This window comes from Antechinus flavipes, chromosome 3 (genome assembly GCF_016432865.1).
Source record: "Antechinus flavipes isolate AdamAnt ecotype Samford, QLD, Australia chromosome 3, AdamAnt_v2, whole genome shotgun sequence".
Classification (NCBI taxonomy): Eukaryota; Metazoa; Chordata; class Mammalia; order Dasyuromorphia; family Dasyuridae; genus Antechinus; species Antechinus flavipes.
Genome location: NC_067400.1, coordinates 252946300 through 252965548, shown reverse-complemented (window position 1 = coordinate 252965548; position 19249 = coordinate 252946300). Strand labels below are relative to the sequence as shown.

Here is a 19249-nt window from a genome sequence, read left to right as displayed (position 1 = left end):
AAATCAATTCATATAAATCTTCCCAGGTTTTTCTGAAACTATTTTGCTCATAATTTATTACAGCATAATAGCATTCCATCATAATCATATACTACAACTTTTCGGCCGTTGTCCAATTGATGGGCATCTTCTCAGTTTCCAATTCTTTGCCACTACAAAGAGCTGCTAAATTTTTTTGTATATATAGATCTGTTTCTTTTTACTTTGATCTCTTTCAGATACAGACCTAGTCGTAGTATTGCTGAGTCAAAGAGTAGAAACAATTTTATAGCACTTTGGTCATAGTTCTATATCATTCTCCAGAAGAATTGAACTAGCATACAATTCTACCAAGAGTGCATTAGTATCCCAATTTTTCTACATCCCCTCCAGCATTTGTCATTTTCCTTTTCTATCATCTTAACCAAACTGAAAAGTATGAGGTAACACTTCAGAGTTGTTTTACTTTGTATTTCTTTAATCAATAGTGATTTATTTTCTTGTCCCAACTTTTTTTTTGCTATGTGTCAATAAAAAAAATAAACTATTTTTGCCTTCTAAAAAGGCAAAAAAAAAAACAAAAACAAGTTATAATAATGCAAGAACTATTTACCAAGAGCCAGCAGTCCTATGCCTATCCTGTGGTGTACTCTGATAGAAGAGAACAAGTCCATTTGTGTCTATCTTAGTCCACAGATGCATCCTGATTCTCATACAATGGATTCCCATGTACTCCCACCTGATGCCAAGGCTGAACCCAACGTACCTCCGCAGGACTAGCACTCGAGACAATCTGGGAGGAATAAACTTGAGGACTTGGTTGCTGTGTAATTCTGTCATTTCTCTTGGTTTGATTCTTTGGGGTTTTCTTGGCAAAGATATTGGAGGGGTTTGCCATTTTCTTCTCTAGTTCATTTTACTTATGAGGAAACTAAACCAAACAGGGTTAACAGTTAATAAGTGCCTGAGGTCAGATTTGAACTCATGAAAATGAGACTTCCTGGCTTCAGGACTGTGTCACTTACCTTGCTTTTGGCAAAGTCTTGGGTGAAGGATAGTATGCTATCATGATCTTGGTCCAGGTACTGACAACTTCCAGGAATTATACAATTAAAACCCTGGGGGATAAAACATAATTAAAGGGAAGATATGTTATGTCACTAATGAACAAGACAGTATGTTCTGCTTGGATTACCCTTCCTCCGTCAAGCTTTACTTCACTTTTTAGGGCAATGAAAAACTATATTTTGGCCTCAGTTATAGCTCAAATGGAAACCTACTAAAATATATCCAGAAACTGGATCCTGTGGATTGAGCCCTGTGCCTGATTTTAATTCTGCAGAGATAGTGTTTGCCTTGATATATTTTCATTGGAAGGAGATTATTCACAGGGACTTGAAACCCAAGAACAATAGATTCAAATTACAGACTTTATAGTAAGCAAGCCAGGACTAACTCCTTCGTGGGCACAGCACAATATGTCTTATGGAAACTTTTCATGGAGAAAAGTGCATGTAAGAATTCAAACCTGTAGTGCTCATAAGTGAAGACAAAAAATCCAGGAAGTTTGTCAGGGCAGATTTTGGGATCACGCCTAAGTTGCTATCTAGGAAAGCTTAACCCAAAGGGCTTAGCATCCTGCCTGTAGCTCCCTACATCAACATATGGGCTTTATAGCTTCTAAGAAGGAACCTAAATTGCTAGCCCTGCTTAGAATCACAAATGAGAATTCCAGATCACGTACCAGTGTTTCATTGCTTTTGTCCACCCTAGCTTATTTCCCCACCTGTTTCTGTCTCAATGATCATTGATGCTTAGGAGTTTTTAATGTCTCTGCTGTACCTTGATTTTAATTAATGTCTGTCATTGCTTTCTTTCACAATGTGACTAATATGGAAAAACATTCTGAATGATTGCACATGTATAACCCATATCAAACTGCTTAGTACTTCAGGGAAGGAAGAAAAAGGAGGGGGAAGGAGAGAATCTGGAACTCTTTTAAGTTTAAAAAAAGGTTAAATATTGTCCACATATTATTAAGATTTATTTTCCCCTTGTAAACTATTTCTCATCTAATTTTAGTTTTGTTTGTAGTTTGTTTATGGAAAACTATTTTTATATAACCAAAATTTACCATTTTATCTTCTGTGATTCTATCTCTAGTTTGGCCACAAATGCTTCCCTTATTCTTGTAATTTGTTTATGACAATGACCTTTTCATATCTAGGTTATGTGTCCATTGAGGGGTTATCTTTATATATGGTATGAGGCGTTGGTCTAATCCTAATTTATGCCATAGTATTTTCTATGTAATTTTTGTCCAAAACTGAGTTCTTACTCTGGTTCATATCCCAGTATCTTAGGTTTTTGAACCTCTTAGCTATCTTGATATAGGAAGCAAAAACTTTTGATGCCATCAAAAGTATGATCATTTATATTGTGGATATGGCTTCTATTTCTGGCAGTCATGACATTTATGAACTGTATTGGCTATACTCCTGACTATTTAAAAAAGATTATATTGTTTTATGTTTTTATAATTTTCAGTAAGCTCCTCCTCCAGTTGCTAGGGTGGTTTTAAGATTATTTTAGTAGTGAAAAGTTCCATTGAAAAATTTGGGGATTTTGCCACTAAAAAATGGGATGTAGTAGGAGGTCTATTTGTTTTTCACCATGGTAACTACATTAACTTTGCTGCTGCTTCTTTCAGTAGTCATAATGAGGATGTAAACAGTGGGGAGGACACTGGGGCCATTACTAAAGAATTTCAATCCATAGTTTCTGAATATGCCTATGGTTCTCCTGCTACTATGACTATGACTGAAATGGCCTTCTTCCATTCTTTCTCTATAATCTTTTTTTTTTAATTTATTTATGTTTTTTCTCTCCACTGAGAGAGTGGCTGGTCTGGAGATGGAAAGACCTGGGTTTATATCTGACCCCAGATTCTTACTAGCTTTTGCTTCTGGGAAAATCAGTTAACTGTTTGCCTCAGTTCTCTCATCTCCAAAATGAACTGGAGAAGGAAATGGCAAACTATTCCAATATCTTTGCTGAGAAAATAAGTCTGACACAAATGATCAGGACCACCTCCATCACCACCATCACTACCACCACCATCTTACTCTCCTTTCTCTGGTTTCTCTAGAAGCTTTTCCCAAAAGCATATACTTGTTTGGTCCTGGAAGGAAATGGGGCGGTTATTGACCTACCTTACTGCTTAAATCTTAAAAAGATCCAGTCAAATAGGAATTAACTTCCAAGGATGCACTTGAGCAACTGAAGTTTCTGGGAAATATTTTCATGAGTTTTCCTTGCGGTAGAGGGAAGTAGCATTTTATATTCTTTTAACTTTGAGACTCTTTCCATCCTTAATTGGTAAAGTGATTTTTATTGTATTTTATGGGATACAAATGCTTCATCATATTTTAACACTCTAGCCTAATTTTTGGACTGGCCTGACTTAGATCTAACACAGATTTTTCTCTTCTCTATTCAATTACTCTAGTTCAGATCCATATCATTCCTTTTCCCTAGACTTTCTACAATCTCCTGATTGTCTTTTTGTCTTCACTTTTTCCACTCTAGAACTTGTCCTTCACAGTTCCCAAAGTAGTATTTCTAAAGCATAGCTATGACTAAAGGTTGTAAATGTTTGATAGTTGTCTTTCCAGAAAGAAAAAATATAATTGTGGCCTGCTTGAACTAACTCTGGCATACTTCTGGGTCTTACTATATAACTGTCCTCCTCAAAAAGAAATTTTAAGATGAAAGAATATTTTGATCCTATAATCAATAAACTAGAATTTATTGAATTAGGAGATGCTGTGTCTTGCATTTTAGGAATATCAATTTGACATTTGGGTTGAAAATGAATTGGAGAGGGGAGAAGTTCAGGGTAGGGAGAACAATTTGGATGCTCTTGTAATAGTCCAGATAAGAGGTAATTGCAGTCCAAACTAGAATACTGTCTAGTGAAATGAAACCCATACTGAACTTGGGTGGTTGTGTCATATTCTAAAGAAATAGGATAGCTAAAGGAGGGTAGAAGGAGGAGAATAGCATTGTTCATTAAGAAAGTATATAAGGAAATTTGAAGAAGTAACATAAAAGAGGATATTCAAGTTAAAGTCAAAGAAATCCCATTTTAATGGAGGATTCCAATTATCTAATCTTTTGCTATAGTGTTATTTCTCTCAAAATCAATTTTTAAATTTATCTTAGTGATTATTTCATCCTTCACAAGGTAGTGGAACAAATAAAGAGAAATTCTATTCTGGATCTGATTAGGAAAGATCCAGCATGGATTCTTCAGGAACAGATTATGCCACACAAATGAATGGCTGGTGAAATAATACAAATATCCAGTAAAACAAATGGGAATTACACAAATAAAATAAAAATAATCATACCTTTTGGCAAGAGATTGAGCTGATAAGTATATCCCCAGGAGATGGTTGTCAAAAAGAAAAGCTCAATATAAACTAAAATATTTTTAGCAGCATTTTTGTAGCATCAAATAACTTCCCATTAGTTGGGGAAATGGCTTGACAAATTGGGGTACGTGAATGTAATGGAATATTACTATGCAATAAGAAATAATAACTATGATCGATATGAAGAAGCATTGCAAAAATCATTGATCCAGAGTGAAGAAAAGCCAAGAAAATAATATGTACAATGACTATAACAATATAAATGGAATGAATATCAATCACTAAACAATTAAAACTGAATATTAAAATCATAGATTCTTTACCCTTTTACATAAGTGGGGGGGCAATATGGACCATTGTATATAACATCATATGTTTTGATCTGCTCATTGCTTTTGCTCATCTTCCCCTCTTTCCTGTTTTTTTTTTTTTTTTTTTTTTTTTTTAAGGGATAGCTCTCTGGCACAGGGAAAGATAAGAAAACAGGAAAATATAGACAATATAAAAATGAAAGATCAATAAAATCAATACCTTTAAAGAAAAGGTAAGGCCAGACTAACTTTATTTTCTTTATAAATGAAGGCATAGATACAATTTATTTTGATTTTAAATGAATTTATTGATAAAATATCTTGTGCTGTTTTTCTGGAGAAGATGGAAAGACATGGAATAGACAAAGTAATATAATCAGAAGAATTCAAAACTGGTTGGATGATGGGGCTCAAAAGGTCAATGGTTTAATATGATAATAGCATATTTCCAGATGACTAACCCAGGGATCCGGAATTAGATTGGTTCTTTTTTTTTCTTCTTAAGCATTTTTAGCAATGATTTGGATAAAGGAATAAATGGTTTGCTCATCAAATCTGAGAGGACTTTTAATATTAATGGTAACATGGTCCAAAAGAATTTTGACATGGTTTAATTTAATTTGATGAAATGAAATGGAGCCAGCTGAGTTGCATTTGAGTACAAAAAATGGACATCTCAAGTAAAATATGGAGTAAGTATGGGTAGATAGTTGTTTTGAAAACAGCTTTTGAAAGTGTTTTAGGGCTCTATAAGTTTAATATGAGCAGGCAGGGTGATATAGAAGGCAATAAAGCTTATTCTCTCTTGAGCTACATGAACTTCCAGAACGAGAAGTAATGATCTTGCTATATCCTGCCCTTAGTCTGATTTGTAGTGTGTTCAGTTTTGAGCACCACCATAAAAAAGAACGTTGATAATCTGGATGATGTCTAGAGGAGGTGGTAGGCACAGCTTTGGTAGTGGCACTCTTTAGTTCAGGTTTGGTTTGGGGATGAAACCATACATCCATAATTCACTGCACTGTTGCCCGAAAAGGTATGAGGGTAAATTGAAAGAATTAGTGATGTTTAAGCCTAGAGAAGGCCTCCTGAAGGAAGGGAAGCAGTGGATTGTTTAGTTGATTTCAAGTATTTGTCTGGAGCTTTTGGGTTTTGTGTTTTAGCTTCAGAGGGTAGAACTGGGAGAAATGGTTAGTATTTGCAAAGAGATCAGTTTAGTTTGATTGTCAGGGAGAAAAAAGTCCTAAGAACTAGGGTTCTACAAAAATAGAGCTAGAGGGCAGCTAGAAAGTCTTTCAATTTTCAAAGATTCAGTGAAGCAAAGCTTAAGTGATTGATCAGCATTGTTTGGAAAAATACACACTTTTGGCCTAAGAGGCTTTTGTATGTGGAATCCGTTCTTTAAAACCAACAGGGGGCCCCATGAGGGAATGTGTGGTGTTGGCTCTGGTGCCAAAGGTTAGTTTAGGTGACCGAGCTCCGCCCAAGGACAAAGAGATGAAGTTTGAGTTGTGGGGGAAGGGCAGGCAGGTAAGTTTGCAAGTCATTAGGTAGTGAAAGTCACCCAATCCCCTTTGGTGACCAAACAAATTCTCCAATTTTCAGGCTGGTAAACAGACTGGAATTTGAGTGAAGAGTAAGGCAGGGAAGGAGTCATTAGATTTTTGAGACTGAGATCAAGGTCTTAGAACAGAGAGGATTTAGCTATGAACCTCATGAATGTAGCTGGCAATAAGCACTAATCCATCTGATCCAAGGTCACCATAGGTCCCAGAAGTCCAAGACTTCGGAGGCCAGGAAAGGAGTCTATCCCACGGACTAGAGCTGAGAGGTTTGGAAGACTCGCCCAGTCTACGGAATTTCCACTAGCTTTCCCCCCTCCTTTTCTTTCAACAGAGATCTCAAGAAAGGACAATAATTTCATGAGACATGACAGAGGCTACTGAGCCTGCGGTTAGGGACCTCACTCCCCAGGAGAATGCAGAACCCCCTGCACAGTTGGAAAAGGGAATCGGAGAACTGGGGCCTGTTACTGGGGCTAAAGAGGAGGAACAGGGGACGGAGGTAAAAGACAGTGAGGACAAGCAGTATTCCGAAGATGCTACTGGAGACGGGGCGGGAGCAATTGCCCCAGTCGAGACTCCCAAGGAGGTGAGGGAGGAAGCAGGAGCAACAATTGGCCAAGGAGACCAGAAGGAAGGTGACGGAAGTGGAACCCTGACGCCAAGTGACTTGGAAGAGGATACACAGAAAAAACACGAAGACAAAATAAGTGTACCTCCCGAGAACGTAGAGGATCAAAAAGAACAGCAAAAAGAGGGAAAGGAAGAGAGGAGTGAAGTACAGGACGATGTAGAAGGAAAGACAGTCTGCCAGGAAAGGAGATGGGAGCTGGAGGACTGCGGCAACACTGAGCTCCAAAGGCAAGAGGAGAGCCACGGAGCAGCCAAAGGAGCCCAGGACCCGGGAGACCCGGAGCCAGAGGCAGAGGTAGGGGCGGAGCACAACGCTGGGGGTGAAGCAGCAGCTGTAACTACAGCAGCAGCAGCGGGAGCAGCTTCCCAGGAAACCGTCCAGGGAGGCGTGAAGCTGTTACAACCCGAGGGAAAGCTAGCAGAACCTGGAGCTGGGATGGATGTAGAGGACCCGGAAAGAGGGGAGGCGAAAGAACGAAAAGATAGAAATTCTGAAAATGGAGAGAGCTACGAAGGAGAAGAAAACAGTCCTGTGCACCGAATGGAGCTTGTAGATTCAACGGCATTGGAGCAGCAGGAAGAAGCCGAAGAGCAACGGAACCTTGAGGAAAGGGGCAGTTTGACAGATGATGCGCGGGAAAATGAGGCGCTCCAAGGTACACGTTATGCCGAGAATACAGAAGTTGAATCTGCAGAAGGACTGGCAGAAGAGGAAAGCGGAGGACCGGAAAATGTAAAGGACTCCGCCGCCGAAGGGGATCCTAGAGAAGCCGGGCAGGTGGAATGTGAAAGTCTTGGTGCCAACAGGGATGTCCAGGAAGAAGCCCTGGAAGAGGGGAAAGAAAATTGGGATGAGGAACAACCTAACGTAGAAGTCATGGTCCAAGGGGAGGAAGAAAACCTTGATGGAAGCCCACAGAAGGAGGAAGAAAACGAGACTACTTCAGAGAAAAAGTTAGAGACAGAGCTGAGTAACCACCTGTCGGAGACGAGCTCCGAAGATGCCCCTGCTGAAACCGAGACAAATGCACTAGAGGAAGGGCTGAACGGCCCGGGAGAGGAAGGAGAAATATACGAGGAGGAGGCTTCAGGAGACAGAGCTTCAGCACCCCCACTGGCCCTGGGGAACGAACATGACATTTCCCTTTTTGTCAAGGTAAATCTCACTTCTCTGATCTCTTTCCACTTTACCATTCCCTTAACCCTTCCCCTTTGGGAATGTGGGCTTCTCACATTCATTGGGCAGAGTGGGCTTCCCCCTTCGTACCCTGAGCTCCTGGATTTCCAGAGAAGAGCTGTCAGAATCAGGGGTAATTATGTAAATGCATACAAACTTTCCACTGTCCTTTGTCCTGAAAATAACTTGGTTATTCGAGACGACTATTAAAAAAATCCTCCTCCCATTTCTCTTCCTTCTCTTCCTTCTCTCTCACTTCTTCTCTCCACCTTCTATTTACTTGCAAACTAGCTATTAAACGACTAGTGCTGGGGTCAGAGTAGTGCTAAGTAGTTTCTGCCAATAGGATTAAAGATGTGAAAATGTCACCGAATGGAATAGTCTGAAAGCAGGTGAAGTGTGTAATCATAGCACTTCAAATTTCAATGATTAAAGATGATCTATGTTTTCAGTCTCCCAAAATTCCAGAAAGATGCAATTTCTAGTAGAATAAAGAATATTTGTAATGAAAAATAGGTACTTTTAAAAATATAATGCCACTGGCAGATTAAAGTGCCACATATAAAAAAAATATAAAGTAGTAATACTTTATGGTGATTAAAAATTTCCTTATTTGTATGTTAAAACTTCAATTTCAATTTAAATACTAACACGTTATATTACACTGTTGTTTAGGAAAACTTTTATGTTTATGTTAAGTTTTATGTTTAATTTTGAAGCTGTAGGAGGTATTAAAAAACAAAACAAAACAATAACCAGTCAACCTAACATGGCTTCACATAAAGATCCTTGTTAATAAGTTCTGGATGACCAGGAGAGAAGGCTATAATAAGACTAAGAATGTGCTTTGTATATTGCATCATAATCCTTTAAGAAATTATTGACAGAGTTCTAGAAGCTAGCTTACTCAAATACAAGCAAGATTCCTAAAGTAAAAAAGGAGAATGTGAAACGTCTTTATATAATTAAGGTAAAGTAAATCTCAGATTTATTTAATGGAAAGAGAGATGTGGAAGGAAAGGCACTTCATTCAAGGGAACTATCACTTTCCAAAAAAAAAAAAAAAATAGTGGACTACTCTTTGTAAGATGTTTTAAAAATGAATTTTATGATCTATCTTCAGGATATATTCTTCAATCTGCAGGAGTCTAAAGAGATTAGGAACTACTATCTTGGCTGCTAGATTTAGGAATCTAATTTCCAGTTCCATCAAAATATAGGTAGAACCAATATTTGTTCTCCTTTAGCACTTTGTTGATAGACTTGGATTTTATTTCATTCCCCCCCCCCCCAATCTTCTCTTGGATGATTTAAAAAAAATCTATATTCCTTCCTTCCCCACCCCAAACTGCATATTGGTGATCATGAGAAATCTAACTTTTATTTTTCTGAATCTATATTTGCAATGACTTTTCTATAGCATGACATTATTTCCTCCTCCTTCCTCTTTGAAACTGTTGATATAGTCATTTTCTCATTTCCTATTCTCTGCTCCTAGTATCTGACTATCTTTTCTTTGCTAATAACTCTTTCCACTTCATTTGTTAACATTCCTAAAAGTTCAATCATTACCACTATTTTTCCTCTTCCTACATTCTTTCTCTTCACAAATGGATCCTGTTGTATAGCTTCCATCATTGACTTTATGCTGTCAACTGTTCTTTATTTCTTTATTCCTTGGTCTTTCACTTATAGTCCACTCCAACATTTCTCCACCATTTACAATACATTTTATGTAAATGTCCTGACATGTACTTAAAATAAACTTCTCTAAAACTATTCTCTTTTTCCCCTCCCCAATTTCCTATTCCATTCATGGCACTAATTACTGTCTTAGGGACTCAATTAAAAATCTTAGAATCACTTTTGTCAAAGTTATTTTTCCCTATGTTTCATTCCTTATGAAACCCCTATGAATAGGAAGAGGAGGTGTTGGTTCCATTTGGCAATTGAGTAAATTCAAACAAGAGATTAAAACTTGCTCATGGTCAAACCATGAACAAAATTAAAGCCGGTATTGAGGCCTCTTAATTCCTGTCTCCAACTTTAGACCATTATACCTCTCTGAGTTATGGGACCTGAATTAACCAATTTTTGAGGTGATTGTTGTTCAGTAATTTTACTCTTAACTGACTCTTCATGACCTCTTTGGGGTTTCCTTGGCAAAGATACTGGAGTGATTTGCTATTTCCTTCTCCAGCTCATTTTGCAAATGAGGAACTGAGGCAAAAAAGTTAAATGACTTGCTCAGGTTCACACCAATAGTTTAAGTGTTTGGGCCAGATTTGAACTCAAGAAGATGAATCTTCCTGAATTCAAGCCAGAAGTCTATCCATTGTATCAACTAATTTCACACTCTACTTCCCTGCCCTTTTTTGTTTGGTTTTCAGAAATTCTGATTTGATGACTTCATTTCCTCTAATAGAACAAAATGTGGTAGAAAATATTTCTGACTGATGATTTTTAAAGGAAATTCCAAACCTTTAAAATTCAGACTTAATGCGTTCTTTTGAAACCTGCTACCTTACTTAAGACCTTCAAAATATTATTGTGCATTTTTGTCATGTGGAACTTAAAATATGCAAGGAGAACTTTTTAAACACTTGAGAGAATTTTTAGCTGCTCAGCTACCAATGACTTTATTGGATTTATGGGGATAAAAAAAAAATCCTGCTTTGGAAAAAAAAATCCCCTTAGGTACTTAGGTACTTAATTATCCCCTTTTCTGGGGTGAGAGTTTGAGAAGGAAGAAAACAAATAATTAGTTTCTCGAGTTTTACTGGGAAGTAGTATAGCTGATTTGTTTGTATAGAAAAATGCAACCTGAAGGATTTTAATGAACAAATAATTTATCCAACAAACTCTTGTTTTAAGCTTCACACAGAACTCCTTGCCAGATATAACATGTTTTTCTAGGATTTCTTTTTTAGATTAAATGCTATTTGCAATTAGGTTGTTTTGATTATCAGGATCAAGAAGTTCATAGAAGACACCTCAGATACAGTATATCTTTAGGCAAGTAGAAGTGATGGTGATAATTAACAAATAGTAAACTAGAACAACTTCGATAATATATAATCGATACATTTTTCCCTTTGAAGTTCAGCAGTGAGTTTGTAACTTTTTAAATCTTTTGCTTTCATGTGAGAGTTATTTTTGTCTTTTTTAAGTAGTCATCCTATTTACAAGCTTTTAGCTCATTTTTGAAGTTTATTTTTTAAAATAAAAGATAAATTATTTGGGTAAAAATGATGTATTCATTTACCCAGCCATAAGATTTTAACTGATTTCTGAATTAAGTTAGCCAAATTAATTGAATGTATTAGGAGCAGTTGATGAATTGTGGAGGAAGCAAGTAAAAACCTTCACAGAACTTAGAACACAATAGGAGAGATATGATTTAACCAAACAATTATGACACAGTACAATGTGAAAATGAAGCATGAATTACTGTATAAAAAGCAATGAGAGATCAAAGGAGAAAAGGATCATATCTAGTTTGGGTAAAAAGGGAAGACTTCATGAAAAAGGCCACTTTTGAATTGAGCCTTGAAGGATAAGTAAGAGTTGGACAGAACTTTATGAAAGAGGCATGCCAGGCGAGGAATATTATTAATAAAGGAATATAAGAGAAAAAGCATAAGTAATTCCAAACCAAAAAAACCAACCAAACAAACAAAAGTCTAGTTTGGCAATGATCTAAATGGTAATTTGCTGCCTTGGAACATATGACAATAATTGCCCCAACTTTTTTTTTTTTTTTCTGAGCTATGTGGTAAAAATTTAGTGGTTATAGCTATTTTTAAAAATCCTCTATCTTTGTAGTAATTTACTCTAAGAACTAAAATCTTACTTTGACACCTTATCATACCATGGAAGTAAAACTGCATTATAAAAACTGTCCTAATGGGGAAGTTCATTGCTATAGTTGATGAGTGTGTATGTGTGTGTGTGTGTGTGTGTGTGTGTGTGTGTGTTTGACTTCAACTCCTGAAGATGTGTAGTAATATCACAGTTAACATTATTTGAAAGAATATCTCTAGGGCTTTGAAATTAGGAGAAGCAGATAGCTTATTAATTCTTCTAGGACATATTGCTATGAGAGTTACATTGGGTATGATCTGAGATTTACTTTTATATGTATTTTTCTCAATAATTTTTACTATTTAAAATTTTTTTCCTGTGGCACACTTAAAACAGGTAATTGCTATCTACTTTTCTAAGAAGAATAAAGCCATTTGAGTTGATATTTTTCAGTTACCCTCTCCAATTACCAAGATTTCTACACTACTTTTTTTTTTTTAGTGATTTTGGGCAAGTCATTCAGTCCCAGGTATGGCATCTGTAAAATAGAGATTAAAAACATGTTCTTTAAAAGATGGTTGTAAGAATCTAATGAGATAATATATGTGAAATACTTTTAAAATCTTAAATGCTACATAAATATCATGATGATTGTAGTAAAAATCATACTATGAAAGAAAACATAGATCTCCCACTCTAATGAAAAAAAAAACCTTCAAGAAAAATAGTTTACATGTGCAGAGACAGAGAATGTTTCAATCTGTATTCAGACATAATCTGGAGGTGGATAGGATTTTTCATCAAAAGTCCTTCAATGTAGTTATGGATCATTGTCTTTCTGAGAATAGCAAAATCATTCATAGCTGGTCATCCCAGAACATTGCTATTACTTTGTACACAGTACATTTCACTTTGCTTGAGTTCATGGGGGACTTTTTTTTTTTTTTTTCCTGAGAGCATCCTGCTCATCGAACAATAATATATATTTTTAAAAATTTGTATTTCTATAATTATTAGTGATATGTAATGATGCTCACTTCTTTTGTGAATTACTAACTGCATTCATATTTTTTGACTACTTATGTGTTAGGGAATAGTTTTGGTTCTATCTATCTGGGGCAATTACATAGCATAAGAGATAGAATGCTAGGCCTGAAGTTAGAAAGATTAATCTTTCTGAGTTCATATGTGGCCTTAGAGACTTACAAGATTTTTTGACCAGTCACTTAACCCTGTTTGTCTGTTTTCTATTCTGTAAAATGAACTGGAAACCACTCCAATATCTTTTCCAAGAAAACCCCAAAGAGGGTCATTAAGAGTTGCATGTGACTGAAATATGTTTATCCATATAGTTATATATACACACACATATGTTTACACACATGTACACATATATATGTGTGTATATAAACATATTTGTATATGTGTATGTAGCTATATCTTCATTAGCACAAATGACATACCCTCTGAAATTGTCACGTGATTCAAATTGATACTGCATATTCCCATTGCACTGGAACTAATGAATCATATTTTATATAATTATAATGCATTTCATATAATGAAAATGCAACCATTAAAAAAAAAAAAACTGTTAAAATAGGGGTAGCTAGGTGGCATAGTGGCTAGAGCACCAACCCTGAAATCAGGAGGCTCTCAGTTCAAATCTGATCTCAAACAGTGTAATACCAGAGATGAGGCAAGATAGAGATTAGAGAGTATTTAATAATTTATTTAATAGGGAGAGATTTACTGGGACCAAATGTATCCATGATTTGGTCCCAGGGCTGAATAATTTCAAGAATTCCAAGAATCCAGCAAACTCAATGTGAGTTCTCAATGACATATATACATGTGGCTCAGACAGAGGGAGTAGATTGAGGCAGGGTTGGAGTCAGGGTGCGGAGAGCGGGAAGGGACTCTGATAGGGTGGGGTGAGCTACGGGAGATGGGATGACATAATGTGGGGAGGAACCCCGGAGTTGGGGAAGGGTGTCTTGATAAGACTGTTACTGATATTCTGATAACTTGGGATGGGGAGAGACATTTTGATATTCTAAAACATAAGATAGTTTATCCTTATCAAATATTCTGATTAAGAGGGAGGGATGGCTTCCGCAGGACTGAGGAGAACAATTATAAACTGAGGCAGAACAATTAGGGAAACTGAGTCAGGACAATAAAAGAAAACTGTAGCATAACAACACTTAATACTTCCTAGCTGTGTGATCCTGGGCAAGTCGCTTAACCCAATTGCCCGAGTCAAAAAAACCCAACCTTTTTTTTGCCTAAATTCCTCATCTGTATAATGGGGCCACTCTGAAGAAAGAAAACTCTGAATGGGATTAAAAGTTCAGACACCCCACCTACCACCTCCTGGTTAAGAACCTCAGGACTAAATGATTAAAGATCCTTTTCTTCAGTTACCTTATCAGAGCTTCCAATTCAAAATATGAAGCCATTAAAAACTGGTGCCAGAAGTTCTATATATAGTTTAAATAAAACTAGTTCGATCTCTTCAATGACAACAAGACATTAACACAGAACCCTTTATTCAAACTCTGAAAATGCAACAATTTTAAGTGATTCATTATTTAAACCAATCAGGATCTACCAATGTCTATGTACTATATGCATGTTTATGTATTAATTGTCTGTATCTCAGATATCAAACCCTTATCTGAGAACTTTGAGGCAAAGATCTCTTTTGATTTTCTCTTATTTTGATTCACTAATTTGTTTTTTGTGTAAAGTTTTGTGTTTGTCAAAATTTTATATATATGTTTATATTATATTTCTAATAAGCCTTCTGAATTTCACTTTTTTTCTGTTTTCTAAGTTGTTTGTATTCTTTATTGTCACCACTTTCCAATTATTTTATATTTACTTGGTATATATTTTGTATGGATTTCTCGATGTCCACAGTGGAGAGTAGATACTATTTGGAGTTCCATTTCCTAGTCTCGTACTATCATTAGTTGGTTCAGGAGTTTGGTTGCCCTACATCCTGTGTCTGCACGAAGACACCCAGATCTCTTCGGAGGATCATATTTCCACTTGCTCCTCATCCAGTATCAGTCAACTCTCTGAGTCTACCTCTTGTCATTTTCCATGTCAGTGACTTGAGGTAAAGCTCTGATGGTTCTACCCAAATATGGATCTATATGAAGGGAAAGGTTTCTTAAATGATTACCCTCTCACTTCATTTATTCAATTATATTCCTTTCTCTTCTGACTATCCCCCTTGTAGCAATTATCAATCTAATATAGTTTCCTGTGCTGTTTCCTATGACTTTTTGCAAAAGTGGAATATTTAGTTTAAATATATTTTTGACTTACTACTCCAGAGCAAGTTTAGCTATGTTCTAGTGTCAATTTATTTTCCCCTAATGCTTATTAATTCAAGCTGCCAAATCCAGTGATTTGATTTTTGCACTTTGATTGTTGCACCAGTTTCATTTAACCAATTAACATCTTGCCTTGAGATATTTCCCCTCAAAGATTTACTAAGAATGGAAGTACAAACATTTCACTCAGTACCTGGGGGCACTCTGGGAAGAATGGGTTTAAATTTAAAGCACTTCATACACAATCTTGGTTCCATCAAGTTCATTTCCTAAGGTGATAGTCTCTTGATTAGTCTTTGTCTCAGCTACTAATGAGTTGATTCAATCAGAACTCTGAATACTTTGTTTTGTTTCTCACCAAATTCCAGCAAAGACTCTAGCTTTTGGCTTCTCTGTCTTGACTTTTCAAAACTCACAAGGTCAAAGCACTCTCCAACCTACTGTGAAATAGAAGGGAAGTAAGGAAAGAACAGAAACCAAAAAAATATAGAAGCAACAATAGGATAGCTTGAATATAATATAGTATGAAATTTATTTTTGTGTCTTTGCAATGGATATCCCTGACCTATGAAATCCTTGACTTCCTTTGAGACTAAGCTTAAATGTTACTTTCTAAATAGGCTTGTCTTGGTACTCTCTCCCTCCTCCCCTTCTACCTCCATCTACCAGGGCTTTCCCCTGTATAGTTACTTTGCATCTATATTATCTTATATATGTTGTTATTGTTGAGTCATTTTTCAATCATGTCCAACTTTTCATGACCCCATTTGAGGTTTTCTGGAGTAGTTTGCCTTTTTCTTTTCTAACTCGTTTTATAGATAAATAATTGAGACAAACAGGGTTAAATGACTTGTCAAGGGTCACACAGCTGGGAAGGGTCTGAGGCTAAAGATGAAATCTTTTTGATAGCCCCAGAATTCTATCCATTATTCCACCTAGTTACCTTCGTCTCACTCATACTCATTTACAAAAATATCTATTAGCATATGAGTTCTTAGAGGTTAAGAACTGTTACTGCTTTTCCTTTGTATCACCAGTGCCTAGCATTGGCACATGTTGTTTAGTTGTTTCAATTGTGTCTGATTCTTGGTGACCTTCTTTTTTTGGAGGGGATCATTTATTGGCTAAGATACTGGAGACAAACATGGTTAAATGACATACCAAGGGTCACACAGCTAGGAAGTATTGTTATGCCAAAGTTCCCTTTTAATGTTGTGACCCAGTTTCTCCAATTGAAATAAATAAATAAAAATATTTAGTTATTCTGCCTTAGGTTATAACCTTTCCCTCTTAAAGTTTGAGATAAAGGTTTTATAGACATTCCTTCTTAATGTTTGACAAGATAAAGTTTTATCCATTTTAGATGCCATTAGAATATCTGTAACCTCCCTCCATTAGGTTATGCCCACCTAGGTACCTCCACTGTCATTGTTCTTGTTATTCTATAAAAAGCTTGCTGTCCCGATACTCGGGGCTAGACTCTTTGAGATGATAGTCTCATCTAGCCCTGAGATCAACCATGGATCCATTGGTCCCATATTTCTCTACATTTAATAAACTATTGAATTGGTCTCTTATCTCTGTCTTGCTCAGTTTCTTCGGCATTACAGCATCTGGGGTCAAATTTGAAGTAAGGTCCTCCTGACCCCAAGCCCAGCAATCTGTCCATTCTGGCACCTGTGCCTAACACATAGTAAACATTTAATAAATTCCTTTTGATTAATTAGTTGATATTACTCTGGTTATTCGAGTCTTTATTTCTGAAAGAATGTTTTATAGTTCAATTGCTCTAAGTCCTGAGCTGCTTAAGCTATGGGATCATGTAATTGAATGTGGGGGTTGTGAAAAATTTGAAAACAATAAAGTGTCATATAGTCTGCCAAGATTTAATTATTTATGTAAAAATAAACAAGCCCAACCAACTCATTAGTATGCAAACTTGCTTTCATCTTTAAAAAATGGCAAAATTACATGTATTAAATTTGAAGTTGTTTCTTTATGATTTTTTAAAATCAGTGTTTGATTTGTATACCCGTATTTTATGCCTATATACCAGAATTGTGTGAACTTTTCTCTGGTAAAAAGGAGTCATGAGTGGAAAAAGTTTAAGAAGCCCAGCTTTGGTAAACTGCTAGGTACTGTATATGTATCAAGTACATTTTGGCTCATTTTCTCAGAGCCAAGTTTCTACATCAGCCTCTCAGGTTTCCAAGGTGGGGCTAAGTTTAAAGAGTTGGGGTGCTTCTTGACTTGAGTCTTCACTGAATTCCTCCTAATTTTTTAGTGTTCCATTTAATCTAAAATAAACTTGCTTTTACAAAAGATTATTTACTTCAGAGACAATAGCATATGCATCTTTCTTCCAACTTTACATGCATCTACATTCCCCTAAACTACCTCAGTCTCAGAGTGGAATCAGTTTAAAATTTAGTTCAGTTCTTAAATAGCATTGTTCCTATCAAATTCAGGCCCAAAGATAATATCTATTTCAGCTCACGATGACTACAGCAACATCATCTAATTTTTATATGGTGCTTTCTTTTTGTATTTTTCCACTCAATTCTGATTTATTTCATAATTTCTTAAAATATTATATATATACATATATATATATATTTCAGAGTGCTTAATGAGTCTTATTTTTTCCTCTACTTGTCTTCCAGATCAATTAGTTTTGACAGATACCTCATAAATGTTTCTATTTTTTCACGTATTTGAATTTATTCTAACATTTGTTATCAAATCATTGAGTTTTATGCTTCATTTTATTTTTCAGAGTCATGTTTTCTATCTTACATTCTAAGCTCCATTACACTTTTGATTGTCTATTTGTGTAAGTCTTATTCAGCCTTTGGCACTTTCTAATTATTGAGGTTGAGAAATTGAAAGCAAAAATCAGTGATGAGTTATTCTTTCTGAGCCTCAGTTTTCCCATTTGTAAAATGAGTGGGTGTGATTCAATTGCTTACAAGTTGGAAAACTAGGGTATTGTAAACTTTAATTTTGTTAGCTTTATCAGAAAACTTGATGTTCTGCCTTCATATAGCAGAACCTGTAATACACTCAAGACTGACTATTGTTTAATCTATCTTTGGAGTGAATCCTTTATAGGTATAAGTAGAATCTCTATAACAAAATCATGCTAATGTTTATACTTACCAGTGCCTACAACTATGTGATCACTCTTCTCTGACCCTGGCACTACTTCCTCCTCCTCCTCACCAAATGGCTATTCACAATGAAATGTATGAGCAGATTCATTAAGGTCTTAGGAACAAATATCTCACGAAAATTCAAGCTATTCTTGGGTTATTTCTATTACTCTCCTTCAGTAGCTGTAAAGATAAGAGAGAACCTATTGATTTAGTCTGGGTTGAAGGAATGATGAAGAAAACAGTCAAAGTGACATTTCCAGGCTCTAGGGTTCAATGTCTTCCTTCCTTTTCTGCACTTGGTCCTTGATTTCTGAACCTGTGTGTTGTCTAGATCTGAACAGGGGTGAAAGTAACTTAGGGTACTTATTATTATTATGTTCATCTCTAACCCAGCTTATAGCTACCACCATCATTCTCTCATTGACATTTAACCAGTAGTTCACTATGTATAATTTCTATATAGAATTCTGTAGGCTAAAGTTTTCATATTGGGATAGGAGATAGAGACTGTGATTTTATTGGTATAGGGATTTTTATAGAGGAATAAAATTCCTCTCTAAAAAGAGACCAGCACTTTCTCTGCTACTTGTCATCTTCAAAGGGAGCATAACACACTGAGAAGTTAAATGATGTGCTCAAAATCATATGGCCAACTTGTGTCAAAGGCAATAAATACTTGAATTCAGGTGGCCTTAAGCTAGTTCTATTATATCATGCTGCCTTTCAAATTCAAATCAAAAGTCTGAAATAACCTTATTTTTCCTGCATAGCTAAAGTTCATCTCTCTGCTCTTGCTGTTCTTATGATACTCATGTCTTGGTAGTTCTTTCATTTTAGAACCAAAG

The 19249-nt window shown here is 36.0% G+C and overlaps 1 protein-coding gene across 2 annotated transcripts in view; it reads left to right on the top strand.

The window, feature by feature from the left end:
* Positions 1-6415: 6415 nt before the first annotated feature.
* Positions 6416-19249, top strand: part of CLIC6 (chloride intracellular channel 6) — a 76959-nt gene continuing 64125 nt past the window's right edge. Inside the window, exon 1 of one of the 2 annotated variants that reach the window (XM_051984904.1) lies at positions 6416-8077. In XM_051984904.1, coding sequence (XP_051840864.1) covers positions 6656-8077 — 1422 coding nt within the window. In that variant the 5' untranslated portion in view covers positions 6416-6655. Of the gene's footprint in view, positions 8078-8980; positions 9069-19249 lie in introns of those variants that run through there. The other variant, XM_051984905.1, reaches the window with a different exon arrangement.